At 42.0% G+C, this 12,589-nt stretch overlaps 2 protein-coding genes across 4 annotated transcripts; one reads left to right on the forward strand and one right to left on the reverse strand.

Annotated features, from left to right (window-relative positions):
• Positions 1 to 34: 34 nt before the first annotated feature.
• Positions 35 to 11,715, forward strand: kbtbd3 (kelch repeat and BTB (POZ) domain containing 3). Of its 3 annotated transcripts, none has more exons than XR_008573134.1 (10): positions 35 to 587; positions 1,795 to 1,997; positions 2,270 to 2,435; positions 3,380 to 3,562; positions 3,633 to 3,806; positions 3,880 to 4,170; positions 5,128 to 5,370; positions 5,472 to 5,762; positions 5,866 to 6,007; positions 7,209 to 11,715. XR_008573134.1 is itself a non-coding variant. In XM_054794040.1 (10 exons), the coding sequence occupies exons 1-10, from the start codon at positions 576 to 578 to the stop codon at positions 7,326 to 7,328; spliced, it is 1,833 nt and encodes a 610-aa protein (XP_054650015.1). In that variant the 5' UTR covers positions 35 to 575; the 3' UTR covers positions 7,329 to 11,715. The 3 variants fall into 3 exon arrangements, 2 of the variants coding, with proteins under 2 accessions (XP_054650015.1, XP_054650016.1); XM_054794040.1 differs by having other exon boundaries at positions 5,858 to 6,007; XM_054794041.1 differs by lacking the exon at positions 35 to 587 and adding an exon at positions 614 to 1,407 and having other exon boundaries at positions 5,858 to 6,007.
• Positions 8,222 to 9,279, reverse strand: LOC129191062 (sarcolipin). Its single transcript, XM_054794047.1, has 2 exons — positions 9,003 to 9,279; positions 8,222 to 8,861 (listed from the first exon to the last, which is right to left on the reverse strand). Exon 2 carries the CDS (start codon positions 8,752 to 8,754, stop codon positions 8,659 to 8,661), a length of 96 nt encoding a protein of 31 aa, XP_054650022.1. The 5' UTR covers positions 8,755 to 8,861; positions 9,003 to 9,279; the 3' UTR covers positions 8,222 to 8,658.
• Positions 11,716 to 12,589: the final 874 nt, after the last annotated feature.

Here is a 12,589-nt window from a genome sequence, read left to right on the forward strand (position 1 = left end):
AGCGATGGATGCGGGGATGCAAGTAGAAAGAACATTGAAGCGCTTTTAATATTAATAACTCAAACAAGCATGTCGTTTAAACACTCTTTTCTTTGCCATATTTTCGGGTAATTCTGCACTATCCTCTGATCGATAATTAAGCCTAGTAAATATGGATTGTTGTCAAATAGCTACAAACAGTGAGGTACTGTGGATCTACTGGTGTAGGTTAGATTATGTTGATGAGTAAACATGATACATTTTATGTGATTCTCGTTGCTAGGTCTTTGTATGTTTTCAGTACCCGTACCGAGCTCTTAAAAAGACTTGCAGTTATTTATGATTTTACATTTTTTGCAGACATGCAGCACCGCACAGTTTCCAAGTTGACATCCACTAATTCAAATTCAGTCTCTTGTGCTCGTAAATACAGCCACGCAATGAACTTCACAGTATGATAGCGGCACCCAGTGGCAAAATACAGTGATTCACGTTCCAATTTTCTTACATTTCTCCGAGCACTTCCACACTTAGCATTTTGAGTGTAAAAGTGCGTTCACGGCAAAAATAAAAAGCCCTTCGCCGCCAGTACCCGGATGAAAATGATGGTGAGTATGCAGCGATGGAGCCTCAACTCAACAGCCCATCGCTACCTCTGCTACGTGGCTGAAGAGGAGGGACTAGATCGCGTGGTTGCAATTCACAATTAAAAAGGAGAACGTAAGAAGAAGTCAAAGTTGATCGATTTTGTCATCGTCAATTCTAGTGTCCTCGTGTGCAACGACAGTAATGGATTTGGGACTGCACTAAAATTAGGAAACGAGTACGCGGTATTGATGTCGAAGTGTGCGACTTAGAAAACTTACTACAGTATTTTACCAATTACTGCGCGTGTGTATTTTATTTATTTTTAGTAAGTGTAATGTAATATCTCCAGCACAATTAAAACGACAGAAATGAATTTAAAAAGATCAGTTTTCCTGGATGACTATACAGCATACGGTATCTGTACTGTATGTATAGGAAGTGTTTTAATAAACATTAATTTCATAATGCTCTCTAACTACCTAAATACATCTCGCAAATTAATGACATGTATATGCTTCTGGGCACTTTAAAAGATGAAAAGCAAGTTTTCTGCGCTTGAGCCAACACTTCCGGTATTAAATCAACTACAATTCCCATGAGTCATTTCGACGCAAAAAAGCCTAACAGGTCCGAATATACTGTACGTACTGTGTTCCGTGTCATTATCTGAACCTCAATGAACCTCCTGTTAATATAAAATTTATACAACATTGTAAAGAAAATTCTTCAAAGGACATTGCCAACAAGAATTGTAGGAACAATTCTGAGGTATTTTCGTGTCATCGCGGGATTTCAGGCTTCCGGTAACTACGAGAAAGAGCTATCCAGGGTACTGCCACTGTAAGTACAACCTGAGCTAGTAGCAAGGTGCTTTTGTCTGCGACATTTTACTTAAAGTAACACGATTATATGGACAATTTTTAAAACAATATGTGTCCACAGTACAGGAGTAACTATATTGCTAGACCCTCTACCAGGGCCAAAAAAGATGTCCTCAGTAGACTGTAATGTACAAGCTATATTCCTAGGTTTACTGTACCATAAACTTTACACTGACGTTTTTCTGACCATGTATTCCTTATATTTACAAAACGTATTCCCCTGTCTTTCACATAGTCAGCCATACGCAGGGCAGGTCCAGAGCTCCATATGTAACTATAATAAAATGACATTATATGTTTTAAAGACTTTTTTTCCTTTTCCTGTTTTGTTGCTATTTTCAAAAAGATGGCTGATCATAAAGTGTCCTGTAGCAATGTCCCAGAGCGGCATACCCTGCTGCAGGTGTCCGACTCACATGGCCTTCAGTTGCTGGCTGTGCTCAGATCGTTTCGAGAGCGAGGTCTTCTGTTCGACTTCACCATAAAAGTTCAAGAGCGCAGTTTTCCCTGCCATCGCTGTGTTCTTTCTGCATGCAGTGATTTCTTCAGGTAGCTATCTGCCAACATTATCTACTGTACAGTATGAGTGGCGCACCCATGCTTGTGTGGGTTTATCTCAGGTCGTCCCATAGCCTGTTATTCAGTTAATTGGAAATTGTCCATAGATGATGTGAGCGGGAATGGTTGTTTGTTTATATATCACTTGGGGGTCAATTCTGGGTGTATCTACAATGTCAACTGAGATAGACTTTAACTCACCAATGACCCTGAACAGAATAAGCAGTATGTAAATGAATGAGTGCGCACATTTTTTTTTTTAGGGCCATGTTTGAGGCGGATATGCGAGAACGTGATGCTGGTTCAGTCACCTTATGTAACCAGTGTCCAGTTGTGGTGGGCTCCTTCCTGGACTTTGCCTACTCTGGCGAGATTCTTATCACAGATGGAAACGTAGACTCGCTATTTCAGCTTGCTTCATTTTTACAGGTAGAAACACACATTTCTTCCATTCATTCTTTACCTCAAAACCATCCCCGATTGTACGAAACAACATTAGTAGTTATGTAAAAAATGCACATAATTAGGACCAAAACCATTGAACCTATGCCTCCAAAATGGAATTCTAGTTATGTCATTGGCAATATAAATATCCTACTACAGTAATACCTCCTTTAACACATATTTCATTTATAAATGAAATATCTTCAAAGTTAGAGCATAGAAAACCTGTTTACTACCTTCTAAATATAGTTTTTAACATTATTAGAGCCCTCTAGACATGAAATAACACACCTTTACAATCGTATTACCCAATATAGTAGACATAATAATTAAGCCATTTAAGACATAAATAAGAGCAGTGCTTGTGTGTGGTATTTTAAATGTGTTGTGATATCAGAAGTGATATCAGGGTTTCAAAGTTGAGTATCAACTCTGCATGGGTAATGGCCGCAACAGTAGCCCGTGTTTTTATTAGGAATTATTGTGCCTGTTGTGAGATAATTCAAACCCGCAATAAAAGCCTGTTGTTCCGGCGATCAAGTCTGGTGATTGTCTCACCGAACATTACAGTAACATTACTGACACCTACTGACCAGTCTAGAATATCACATATGAGTGTTTTTTTTAATGTATTTCAGTTCATTTAGCCATTTTTATACCTGGCTCATAATAGGTCTTATTGAACCATAAAACAGCGTAATTTATTTATTCATATTTTTAAAAATGCTTAAAAACCGTGATAGAGTGAAGCCATAAAATTTGAAGCTCAAAGTGGCGAGGGACGACTGTATTTACTGTTGTCAAAAGAAAAAGTTTAGAAACTAAGCCGGTAGTGCCTCAAGACTTCTGCACTTTTTGGAATGCTTTACTGGCTGTTTCATTGAAAAAATATACCGTACATATATGCATTTTTCTTGTTGTGTCCTCAGGTATCAGTTCTGTCCAGAGCGTGTAGTGACTTCTTGCTGGGAACGTTGGATCTTGGCAACTGCTTGTCACTCTTGTCCCTTGCTGAGGCGTATGGCTCCGTCACCCTCCATCAAAGTGCCACTGACTTTGTGATTCACAACTTTGATAACCTTTCCATCACACAAGACTTCCTGGATATGCAGGTGCCACTGGAGCTCTTCTGTGGATATTTGAGAGTGCATGTACATTTTGTGTAACTGAGCATTATCGTAGGTGAATGTGTTGGAGGAATGCCTGAGGTCAGACGCCCTTGGTGTGCCCAGCGAGGAGGCTGTGGTGATGTCACTTCTCAGGTGGATACGCCATGATATTCCTGTGAGACAGAAAATGCTACCTAGACTGTTATCTCTCACCAGGCCTCACCATCTACCTCCACATGCACTTCAGGTAACCACACACTCAAGGCCACATAGTCCTGCACAACCTTTTCATCATCTTAATTCTTTCTCTTGCCTGTCAGACCCTTCTTGAATCAGATACATTGTTGAGCAGCGATGAGTCCTGTGTGGTTCTCCTCTCAGAGGCTCAGAGCAGACAGAGTCAGCACAGCGGACTGTTCACCGACGCCAGGCCTGCCACCACACAGAGCTACATTTACATACACAAGACAGAAGAGAACGGAGAGATCTGCAACTCTTTCTGCTACTGTCTAGCAACAGACCAGTGGAAAGAGCCTGCCATGGGCCACAGGGAGGGGGTAACAGCAATGCCAGACCCACCAGGCTCCCACCTGACTAGCTATGCTGAGAAGGTATGTGGTTATATAAGAACTGGAGCTGGATTTTAATATGCAAAATATGTTTTCCACCAATCACATGCCGTCAAACCTCGGTTTTCGAATGACGCAGTTTTTTGTATGATTCTGTTTTCTTCCAAAATTTTTCCCCAAAATGTTGCCTCTGTTTTTGTACACTGCTTTGGTTGTCCTACAGTATTGTGCATAACAAAAACTAGTGTGTTTGCCCTGTAATGTATCATTCCGTGAAACCGAGTGCCCAAACAAAGCATCTGATGCGTTGGTGACTGTCTGTGCTTTTTTTTTTATTATTGACTGCGACTGCTAAATAACCCACCATGGGGCCAAAGAAAGTTGCAAGTGCCAGCAATGTAATAAAGAAGGAGAGAAACACTATTGAATTAAAAAAAATAGCTCATCGGAAAATATGAAGATGACGTCCCCTCCCTTCTTCCTTCTCCGCTCCTCTCCATTTTCACCAACAAGAATGATGCTAAATGTTAATTTATCCATTTCATTCGTCTTTTGTCATTATTTCACATTTTTTCTGCATGTAAAACTACTATAATTTTTTAGAAAATGTTTTTTTTTCTTAATATTTTTGAATGTCTGGAACGGATGAATTGGATTGATATTGTTTCCTATGAAAAAGTTGCCTCGCTTTTTGTACATTTCAGTTTTTGGCGGGCCTTTTGCAACGAATTAAACACAAAAACCATGTCCACACACACAATGTCCACACCTTTACCCAGAACCTCACCAAATTTGAACTGTTTTTTCATTGGTGCCACCTCTCCACAAATTTGCGTGGAAATGTATTCTGTAGTATTTGCGTGCTCATACAAAAAAAAAAAGGCAATGATTATAAAGTGCAGTTTTGACTGTCACCGTCACTCCATCTCTTGTATTTCTTCTCACAGATTGTGCAGGTGTTTCATCATGTTCTTCCCTAACTTCTTTATTGCTCGCAAGATGTTTGTCACAGGTGGTTGCCGTGGAAACTGTCGTCGAGCAGTGCGCCTCCATGTGGCAGAGCCTTTCCATGATGCTACCAATGAGGTATGGTGCTTCTGTCCAGTGACAAGAACCAGCACACCCGCTCCGGCCATGCTAAACCCCCGAACCATGCACACAGCCGTGGTCTGTCTTGACCGCGTGTATGTCATTGGGGGGCGGACAAATGGATCTAGAGAGGACTCTTCCAGTCTGCTCGAGGTGTTTTTACATACTTTTTCGTGTAGTATGCCCTTGATGCTTATTATTAGCAACATGGAGTTACTTGTCAATGCCGGTAAAAGATGTTCTTATATGTTTAGGTGGAGTATTATGATCCACTGGCTCAGAGCTGGTTTTCAGTCAGTCCTCTGCCTATTGCAGTCTTCTACCCCGAGGCCAGTGCTTGCGGCAGCATTATCTACACACTGGGATCAGAGGTGGAGATAACTGAGTCTTTCAACCCCTCACTTGACTGCTTCTTCAGCTTTGACGCCCAACAAGACCAGTGGAGCCGCCTGGTGGCAGAGTTTGGCCAGTTCTTCCACGCAACGCTGGTCAAGGCTGTATCGATTCACAAAACGCTGCACCTCTGCGACCTGTCCACTTACAAGGTGGAACATATGAATTGTACTGATTTATGACTTAATTGTTTAAAGTAAAAGTTAAAGTTTGTCGTCCGGTTATTTGGCATGTGTTTTTCATCCAGGTGTACAGTTTCTGCCCACAGACATGCGCGTGGAAGGGTGAGGGATCATTTGAGTGTGCAGGGTTCAACGCTGGGGCAGTTGGTACGAAAGACAAAATTTACATCCTCGGTGGAGACTATTCCCCGGATGAGATTACAGATGAAGTCCAGGTAGGAGCAAAACATTTTGTGCCTATTTTTCTTTTTTATCGGTCAAGCCTCTGATTTATGTTGCATCACCATGAAGAGAAAATGTCCATCTCATGTTCGTGCCACAAGTGTGAAGATAAAAACACACTCGGCCATTTCTGTGTTTATTTCTTCAGCACATTCACTGATAGGTAGAGTCAGTATCACAAACTGTATTATGACTGTATCACAAACAAGGGTGCTTCCAGGAATTGTAGGCCCCGTGAGCCTCGCCCGGGCAACTGTGGTCATGTTTTGGAGCACAGTCGTCCCTCGCCACTTCGCACTTAGACTTTTGCAGCTTCATTCTACTGTTCTGTTTTTCAAAATATATAAATTAAAATAATCATCATAGTTGACTACGGCCTCTTAGGCTTTTTCAAGCACCAAAATGGCTGAATTGTCACAAGGGCAGCACAGCCGTTTATGACCCCAAAGCAGAGAGACACGGAAGTAAAGTAAATACATTTTAATGAACAAAAGGAGTATGTCTAACCTGAACACAAGCAGGTAGCAAAAAGATGAACAAAAGGTTTGTGCCACATAAGGTTGCAGCAAAGGAAGTATAAAAAACAAATCACAGCACAAGCTGGGGTGAAGCCACACAAAAATAAAAAGTACAAAACAAGACAAGGCAAAAAATACAAAGTGCACAACAACAAGGCAAGGCAAGAAGCAAGACTATGGTCGTATAGTGGCGCAAAAAAGAAGAAAGTTTGGCATCTGAGTGCGGCAGACACTAGGCTAATAAGGGCCCGATGAGATATGGACAGCCAGTGTGCAGCAGGTGGCTCCGCCCCATAAACTCCAAAAAAGTTGCTGCAACAAAGAGAAGGGAGTGGCAGCAAAACCAACACAACCAGGATCATGACTTCCATCCATCCATTTTCTGTACCGCTTGTCCTCACTAGGGTTGTGGGTATGCTGGAGCCTTGTTTTCGGGCAAGAGGCGGGTTAGACCATGGACTGGTCGCCAGCCAATCGCAGGGCACGTACTGTATAATTTGTTTTCTGGAAAGTCATACATTAATTTATCATTTCATCTAGACCAGTTGGGTCATAAGTCAGCCATTTATTTCTAACATCAGCTGAATAGTCTTACTCTTTATAGGTGCACATGACGCTCTTGCGGGCCAGCGTATTGTCATTAACTGAGGTAGATATTTTGTTTTTGTTTTCACAGGTATACCACAGTGACAGGAGTCAATGGGAGGAAGTGTCGCCCATGCCCAGAGCGCTGACTGAATTCCACTGCCAGCTCATCAGCTTCAACAGGCACAGTGACCCATGGGGGGACATATGATGCACAAAGAGCACAAGCATTCTAACTGACAGAAAAGAGTCTTTTTTTGCGACATCGCCACAAATGATCACATCCTTTCGGAACATCTTTGCATTGTAGCCAGGGGTACACAATGAACTAACACCTCCACTTTCATAAATCATCTTTGCAATTTGTCACCTGAGATGTTATTTGATTTTGTATCATTTAAAGGCCTAATCCATTTGCAGATGAATCAGAAACACGTGTCATTTAATTACCATGGTGCCAAACACTCTGTGGTCCCTCCCATGGGTGAGCAACATTAAGCAGAAGCCTATTTTTTTAACCCCATGCTTCCTCTCTGTGTGATATATATATATATATATATGTATATATATACATGTGCATGTCAATAAATTATAATATGGCGCAAAAGCTATTTGATTTCAACTCAGACTAACAGACAAATTAAAGGCTCAGGAAGTTTTTGCAGTTGATTTGCAGATAAGCATGCGAACCAGCAGTTTACAAGATTGAACATTTGGACAATTTCAAACATTTTGAAGCGGGATGTGTGATAAGCTATAATCATGAAATTGATTAGGAAGTAATTTCACTGTGTGTGTTGTGACTCTTTAGAAAATAAGAGTTTCAATTTTGGAATAGAACTACTGGCATGAATTTACTTTTTAAAGATATTCTTTTTCACAGAGATGTGCACGAGATGCTCACTCATTGTAAGTCTGTTCATTCATTGTAAAATGGAGATGTTGCCATGATACTGTCTTCATGCACTGTCTTCCTTTTTTGCACAAATTATACTTTAGCAAAGTTTCCCCCCACCTGCATTTTTCAAACCTTCCATACTTCAGATGGACTCGATTTAGTTTGCTTCTTAAGGTCTCAGGTTGCATCTTAATTTTATGTGAAGAAAACAGAAAGCCAAATCAACCAAATTGTGACTTTATTGTCAGCATAAACATTTCCTTTCCACTTTGACACCCAAATCACTTCAAAGGTCAATGGTGTATCTTACAGAGTGAACAAGTGTGTTAAGCATCATATTCTTATTGATGACATTACAATGTTTAGAAATACCTAAAAAAGCTGGTTCGATTCCTGACGTTTTGTTTACCCACCCCTCTTTTGTGGGACTCCCCTTTGTTGCTCTCATACCAGAGCAAGGCCTCGTGCAAAAGAAGCACTGAAAGGCACATAATAATCCTGGAACCTCTGATACCGTAACTGCATCAAAATCACAGGGTTTCCAGAGCACTGGCATCTGGACATTAAATAGCAGCAGAAACCATGCAGGCTCCGTAGAATATCCCCCATCTCCTCATCCACAAGCTATGTGGAAGGGAATATTTTAGTCCTGATATGTTTTAACCAGCAGCCACATCAGCAGAACAGTGATTAAGACGATCATGAAGTTGAGAAAGAGTTCCTGAGCAGAGCGGTCCATGGCTGTCGGGATGCAGACGCTGGCGAGGAGGCAGCAGATTTTTATGGAAGTGGAGTTGAGGATGGAATTTCAAGATTTGGGTGGTGTTTTGTAGACCCGCCCAACACCTGAGATTGGAAAAGAAGAAAGGTTGTATATAAAGCAAAAAAAGCATTGATTGGGCATGGTACCTACTAAAATGCCACAGATTAGAGTCATCAGTCAAGTCCAGAGATAATCTATTTGACTTGGAAAAAAGGAGCTCTTACCTTTTTCTGTGTGGTCGCTACAAGCAGGATGGTAGTTGAATGATCCGGCAGGACATTTGTTTGTCTTGATTTCCAAAAACCGCAGCGTCTTCACTTGTGTTCCCTGCGTGTCTATTTGCGGCCAACGTTATCCAGCTTTCTGCCCTCGCCGGGTGCAGGACTCGCTCCTAAAGTAGCCAGCCTCAGTGGACCGCCCATGGGTCACACACAAACGTAGTGATGTCACACACAGTTTTCAGTGAACAACCAATCAAGTGTGTTATTGACCACAATCTGGTCCACTGGAGTCTCTCCTGCAGCACATAACCATACACAGGCTCTTTATCTCTGGTTTATTTATAAATCATTATTGCTACAGATACAGTGAGGATTACAGTTGCTCTAAATACAATACCCGCATCATCTCGTGGATAAAGGAATGTGTAACAGTATCAGGGCGGTGAAGCTATGCACAAGATGAATAAAGCAGGAAGCTTGTAGGTTGAAGTTCAGCTGATGCTACCATTCATTATGTTGACATCCTGTCTGGACACCACACCCCACTTTCACTCCACCGTGTGTTTGTTGCTCTGTTCCAGGGGTTTTCTTAGTGTGGCACAGTGGGCCTCCCCTCAGAGGCCGACGGGACCTCCCTTACTTCCTGAAAAGCTGATCTTCCGCAGCATATTTTGCTTTTCTTCTCACCGCGGTTGACTCTGACTGCTGGAACTAAAATCTATTCATTTTGCCTTTGACATAACTGATGTTAGCAGGTGTTAAAAAGGTTGTTTTTATTTTTCTCAAGCTGCTGTGCTTCCCGCGAATTCATGCCGCACATTTTGAAAACCCCGGCTGTATTTAATTGGATGTTTGAGCTTAAGTGTTAATAGAGCTGTCAAAAACAATGCATTAACGGCGGTAACTAATTTACTTCATTAATTGCATTAATTATTTTCACGTAAATAACGCATAGCATCATGGCAAGCCACAGCTATCTGTTTTGACGACAGACGGCGGCACAGTGTAGCTCACACAGTCTCTGACGCTCTTTTTAACTTCACTCTTACTTGAACACATCAACAGCAGTGCAATTCCAACACCATATACCTGTACTGTATGTATCTCCAACTCCAAACAAACACGCCTCTAGTCCATTTGTAATTGCAACGACACTTCCTCATTGTCACCAGACAGACCGCGAGATGCATTCACGGACGCTCCGAACGTCACAATAACATCTTTATTATGCGCGAATGTGCGGTCTAAGTAAACATAAATGCAAAGAAAAACAATAAGTGGATATTCTTATCACTCACTTTGTAACTCTTAAAGCGGAAGTACAATTTTCTGCATTTAAGTATGCACGGAAATCCCAGAAAATTCACTCAAAACTTGTGACTTCAACTTAAATGACGTGGTGTCTGTGAACGCAACTCCGCGTTGCTCATAATAACACCGTTAAAGTCTGATTCAAGTGTTCGGCTATTAAAGAAACCAGTGTCATTTGTCTTTTTCAATAAAATACAGTAAAAACGGGCATATTTCAGACACAGTGTGACATGCTGATTAATCATGATTCATTAATTTGGAAACCATGATTAATCTGATTTAAAAATTTGAATCATTTGACAGCCCTAATTGTTAAGTGTGCGCAGTTCATACAGTTGAATTGAGGCTTGAGGATAAATACATTTGACTTAACAGGTTAATGTAACTAGTGAAATAGTGGAGTGTATTCAGTTTTTGCTGTTTTCTAAAATGTGCTTTATAATGCCCTGAAAATGGGCGTTGCTTATAAATAAATAGTGTTAGTCTGTCTATGGCGATGCTTCAATGGCGTGAGTAAACTAAACTGAACTTTAGAACTAATTGTTATACGTTTTTGCAGATGTCTCAGCTCATTGTATTAATGTATTCTGACAAACAGGCGATTGTATTCAGGAGGCTGGTGCCAGCAACTCATACAGTGGTTTAAACAGAATATAAAGTAGTAGTTTTCCATAGAAAACTTTTCTATAGAAAAAATCTCTTAAAGGCACAGGTTGTCTGATATTCAGGGTTGTTTTATATTTGAGTCAATACGGTACAATAAAGCATCCAGTGGCAAAGTGGCACTTTACTAGTTATCTGTCTGCATTCCTCTTCTTCTGTGTTGTACTGGGACCAAGAAAGAGTCTGACAGTTGGCCAGCAAACTTCTCTGCTCATCTCACACTTGACAGCTGCTTAGACCGGCATTAGCTCTCAACTGGTGCTAAACCGCGTGACACGCACACCTTCTCCTGTGCGGCCACCGGGGTCACGGCAGGACAACGTGTCTGTCTTGAACCTTTCCATCGCAGGGCATTCCCGGGGGATTGAAGAGATCAAAACGGCTGCCATTCTGTTCTGCCAATGGACAGACAAATAGCTATTTGACCCAGGGATTCCCATTGTCAGAAGATCCAGTGCTGCTGTGATTCAATATAAAAGGGGCTGAAGTGTGCAGACAGAATAGACCACAGAACACCCTGACAGCTGTGTGTGTGCGTGTGTGTGTGTGTTGCGCTGGCAGGGTTACCCACTAAAGCAGGTGAGACAGAGAACTGTCCACAGCACCTCACAGACACCATTCCATACGTTCTGGGGCGTGTGTGTGCGCGGAGTAAGTGCATACTGTATATGCATACTGTATATAGACTTTACTTGACTATACCGTGTAGGCAGCCCACATTGTGGATCCAAAACTTGGTGTTTTACAAGTCATCTTTATTCAGGTTTGTATCAGTTCGCAGCTGAGTGTGAAGAGGCCGGGATGAGAATCATAGTTCTCGCCCAGAAAAGAGTGGAGAGATGGGACCCTGCCATATGCGGGGGAGTTCAAGTACCAGTTCATGTTCACGAACGAGGGAAGGATGGAATGCGAGATCGACAGGCCGATTGGTGTGGCATAATAGTAATAGTAATGTGGACTCTGGATCGATCCGTCATGGCGAAGGGGAGCTGAGCCGAAAAGGAAAGCCCTTAGTTTACTCGTTGATCTACGTTCCTACCCTCACCTGTGGTTATAAGCTTTGGGTAGTGACCGAAAGGACAAGATCGCATTGTAAGCGGTCTAAATAAGTTTGCTCCATAAGGTGGCTGGACTCCCACTAAGAGACAGGGTGAGAAGCTCTGTCATCTGTAGAGCCTCTTCTCCACCTCACTGATGAGGTGGTGCGGGCATCTGGTCAGGATGCCTCATGGACGCCTCCCTGTCCTTCTGGCAGGAGGCCCTTGGGGAAGACCCAAGGCATGTTGGAGAGACAATGTCTCTCCTCTGGCCTGGGAACACCTCAGGATCCCCTGGGAGGAGCTGGATGAAGGAGCCGGCGGGGAGAAGGTCGTCTGGGCTATTATTACCTAACAAGTGAATCATCTCAACGCTTCTACTGTTTTTGATAAGAACATTAAGCAACATTTAATATACTTTAGCGCTTTTATACTCACAACTTTGTAATGAAAAGCATCGCTCTACTACATTCTTCTCGGCTGTGCTTCTGTCAAGAGCGTCTGGCTGTCTACCTTCGCTTTGATTTAAAATAAAAAACTGTTTGTTTCCCTTCTCCTCTTCTCTACTCCACTGGGGTA

The sequence above is a fragment of the Dunckerocampus dactyliophorus genome, chromosome 12 (assembly GCF_027744805.1).
Source record: "Dunckerocampus dactyliophorus isolate RoL2022-P2 chromosome 12, RoL_Ddac_1.1, whole genome shotgun sequence".
In the NCBI taxonomy this organism is placed as follows: Eukaryota; Metazoa; Chordata; class Actinopteri; order Syngnathiformes; family Syngnathidae; genus Dunckerocampus; species Dunckerocampus dactyliophorus.

Coding starts and splice junctions, on each gene's coding strand:
- kbtbd3 (XM_054794040.1), top strand. Junction 5,371..5,471: donor ACTCTTCCAGTCTGCTCGAG/GTGTTTTTACAT, acceptor TTATATGTTTAG/GTGGAGTATTATGATCCACT. Junction 6,008..7,208: donor AGATTACAGATGAAGTCCAG/GTAGGAGCAAAA, acceptor TTGTTTTCACAG/GTATACCACAGTGACAGGAG.
- LOC129191062 (XM_054794047.1), bottom strand. CDS start 8,754: ATGGACCGCTCTGCTCAGGAACTCTTTCTCAACTTCATGATCGTCTTA.